General features: G+C 31.3%; 1 protein-coding gene across 1 annotated transcript; it reads right to left on the reverse strand.

The window, feature by feature from the left end:
* Window positions 1–66: 66 nt before the first annotated feature.
* LOC101514028 (uncharacterized) lies at window positions 67–3006 on the reverse strand. Its single transcript, XM_004517145.4, has 5 exons — window positions 2824–3006; window positions 1743–1959; window positions 528–620; window positions 347–448; window positions 67–267 (listed from the first exon to the last, which is right to left on the reverse strand). Exons 1-5 carry the CDS (start codon window positions 2943–2945, stop codon window positions 94–96), a joined length of 708 nt encoding a protein of 235 aa, XP_004517202.1. The 5' UTR covers window positions 2946–3006; the 3' UTR covers window positions 67–93.
* Window positions 3007–3629: the final 623 nt, after the last annotated feature.

Below are 3629 nucleotides of genomic sequence, written 5' to 3' on the forward strand. Positions count from 1 at the left end.
AAAAAAAAAAGGTAATCATGTCAACTACAGAAACTGAAACATCGTATATGCCTTGAGAACTTTAAAGTGTATGGAAAAGAGAAAACACAGTACTTATACCTGCACACGACCAGTTTTAAGAAGGATAAAACCCAGCGTATTCCATACAGCTGCCTGTCTGATATCTGATTGTATTGATTCTTTCAGTTTAGAAAGAATTTCCTCAAGTTCATGAGGTTCAAGTTCTTTGTCTGAATTATTTTCTGATGAACTTTCTATTATCAGGCACTATAAGGATTATAAGAACATGTCAATGAACAGAAAGAAAGACAAAAATCAATTATCTATCATATTAAGATTATTGCACCTGTGCATGGTGAATCTGAACTAAAGAAAGGAACTCTGGCCTATCAATCTCAGCCTCAGGCCTGAGTAATATCTCTTCTGCCTTCTCATAAGCCAATATAGCCTGAAAAAATAAATTAATGACCTAATGAGAAACCTATATGCAGGAAAGTAACCATAACAGTTCAATTTGGAAACACTACCTTTTGAGGTTGGTTTAATCTTTGGTACATCAAGCCAAGTATAAAATGAGCATGGGCATTTTTGGGCATCTTCCTTGCAACATGAACCAAGCCCTACAATTTTAGCTAGTTATGTCAGTAACAAATCAAAAACCACAACAACAATGGCCATAACCATAAAACTAAATTACTACTAAGTCAAGATTACGTGTTGGCTTTCTGACCACCCACTTTTCCACAAAAACAATTGATTTGGTGACAGAAATATGGTGAGAGGAAGAATGCAAACTAAAATTCAATTGTGTAATATGTTGAGTGAAAAGCTTCATGTATCATACATGTTCCAATCAAAGATATATAACCCCCATTGTAAGCTAAAATGTGAAACAATAAATGACTAAATAAGAGCCAGTAGTTAATCATAAATAATCTAAAATGAATTGATATTTGAATCACATTGCTATTCTGCAAATAGAAGATGAAGGGCAGAGGGAGATGATGTATAATATTGGTTCATCACTGGCTCACTTTGTCTTAAGAAATACAGCGTTTAAAATTCAGTGCATAACAGTTGCATCATCTATTCATGTTCACAACTTGAGAAAGAAAAATATTAGAAGTTATTTTGTTAATGGTAAGTAGAAAAAGGCAAAATTCCCCATCTTCAACAGGTATCCATCACATCTCATATTGGATGGCTGGAAATACTTCTTCAAATAAAGAAAAAAATCTCCATTTGCATGCCTATACTAGTGTTATCAATGACTGATGGCAGATAATAGTGGCAAACAAAAATATCCGCCATATAACAATGGCATTAAGGGCTATGATGAATACTTGGTGGATATAATAGGTGTTTCGACCAATGACAGCTGGCACAGAACCTGCAGTGGCAGACGAGTTCTGACAGCACTGGCCTATACATGATCCATCTACTATTATATTTTACATAAGAAAACAGTTAAAAAACTATTTTTGAATTCGCAGAAAACAATGTTTGATTGCCTAAAAACTTCAACAAAAATAAAGCCAATCCATGAAACTATGAAATACATTGAGGTATCTGAATCCATGTTTCCTACAAAAGGCATTCTTTTTGGTAGGAGCTAGGAAAGATAGTAAACTGACTAACTGGAATACTTACAGACAATTGACTGATTAACTGACAGTTTGAGTTTAAAAGCGGGATAATTTAAATAAAAGAAAATATATTTAATGATTTTAAATTAAACTCACAGTCTTCATGCTGCTAACTTTTTCCTCCCGAGATGAAGGAGTCCCTTGGACATGTTGATCACCATCTGCATCAGCTCCACAATCAATAGAAGAGTCTGTCTTGCTAGGTTTGGAACGGCATTTCCCCAGTTTGTTCAACTTTTTACCTTCGCCTTCAATGCTATCGGTGTCTTTGGACAACAAACTCTTATCTTGACTGTTTTCATCAATTATCGACCTATATATTAATTTTTCAATTATCAATAAATGACAAACACCAACAAAAAGATATTCAGTATTCATATAAACAATTCAAATTGCAATAAGTCGAAACTTTTTGAGAAAATCTTGGTGTCAACTGAATGACAATGATCAATAACATTGATAAATTTTGTTATATCACATTTGCAAAATGAATAAAATGTTAGATTATAGCACATTTACAAAGGAATGCTTCTGTATGTTTAACGTGTCCATAAACACTTATAAACTTGTAACGGCTTTTTAATTAATAATATAGAAACTAAATGCTTGTTTCAGTTGAAAAGTTCCTTTAAGCTACAACCTAATCTAAACTGAGCAATAAGCAGTTTTTGCCAAACTACCCTCATGTACACAGTTTTTGTTTATATTTGAAACCGGAGGAGGTAGTTTTGCTTATATTTGAAACCAGATAAAGTAGTTTGTTAATAAGCTGTGTAACACCAACATTTCATGTTGAAAACATTCAATCAGTTTTTACTTAAATTATTATAGTTGCCTGCATCGATGTTGTGTTCATTATCTACGCAATTGCTTCATAGTTAGTAAGCTAGTAATTCTGTTAGTTAGTTCGTCGACAGTTAATTACAGTATCAGTTACCGGTGGATTAGTTAGTTCAGATTTTCGTGCACAGTGTTTTCGTACAAACTCCAATTTGTAAATACAGTTCAATTCATTGTTTCAGTTCAAATTCATCAGAATTCTCTTATTATATGATTCTTCGGATCCTCACAGGGTTTAGTCTAAGTTCGAATTTCAATTTGTACTCTACGGACGTAAAATCAAAATGTTGAAGAAAAAAAATATTTAAATAAATAAATAAAATGAGAAGAAAAAAACCTGGAAACTTCAGTGGGTGGAGGAGGAAGAAGTGAAGAGTCGTCGTCGTCGGTTTCTGGAGGATCAACGTTTAGGTCAGCCAAAACCACGAGTTTTGTAGAACCTCCCAACTTCTCTGCCATTTCTCGTGACTTAGGTTTCGCATTCTAAATTTCATATATGTAGTTTTTTATGCACCCTCTCATTCTTGTGTTTTTAACTTTTTAGGATTTCTTTCTTCCATTTTCTTTTTTGACTTTTTTTTGGTAAAATATGAAAAACCTTTCTTTCATTTTTTTGTGTGGACTTTTATAAATTTTATTATATATAATAAAAATGATACTCTCATTTGTGTATTAAAAAAATAATAATATCCACTTTTTGAAAATAATTTTACATCAACAATTAATAAAAATTATCTATTTTTTTATGTTATGTCATTCAAATAAAGAAATTTAATGGAATACATGAATTCTATTAGATGTTAATATAAAATTATATATCTCATTTTCTCTTAAAAAACTACTCATTGAATAAACTACTCCAAAAATATAAAAGCATTTAAATCACATTCATCAATAAAATTGGTTGCTTTAGTTAAAACCTTGAAATTAAAACTATCTACAATTGGACCACTTTACCTACATTGCCTTTGATTCATATGAAAATGCAACAATTAGAATAGGCAATACTGTCTTCCCCAAAATTTAAAATTGGTGTGCTCATTTATTATTCGTTGACGTAAAGATGTGAATTAAATAAGAGTACTGCATTAAAAAACAATTAATTGCTATAAAAAAAAAAAAAAAAAAAAAAAAAAAAAAAAA

Source organism: Cicer arietinum, unplaced genomic scaffold (assembly GCF_000331145.2).
Source record: "Cicer arietinum cultivar CDC Frontier isolate Library 1 unplaced genomic scaffold, Cicar.CDCFrontier_v2.0 Ca_scaffold_5626_v2.0, whole genome shotgun sequence".
Lineage (NCBI taxonomy): Eukaryota > Viridiplantae > Streptophyta > Magnoliopsida > Fabales > Fabaceae > Cicer > Cicer arietinum.

Excerpts from the sequence above, each read along its gene's own strand:
- LOC101514028 (XM_004517145.4), bottom strand. The coding sequence starts at position 2,945 with ATGGCAGAGAAGTTGGGAGGTTCTACAAAACTCGTGGTTTTGGCTGAC. Across the intron at positions 1,960-2,823 it reads CCACCCACTGAAGTTTCCAG|GTCGATAATTGATGAAAACA; the intron begins GTTTTTTTCTTC and ends ATTAATATATAG. Across the intron at positions 621-1,742 it reads AAGTTAGCAGCATGAAGACT|GGCTTGGTTCATGTTGCAAG; the intron begins GTGAGTTTAATT and ends CTAAAATTGTAG.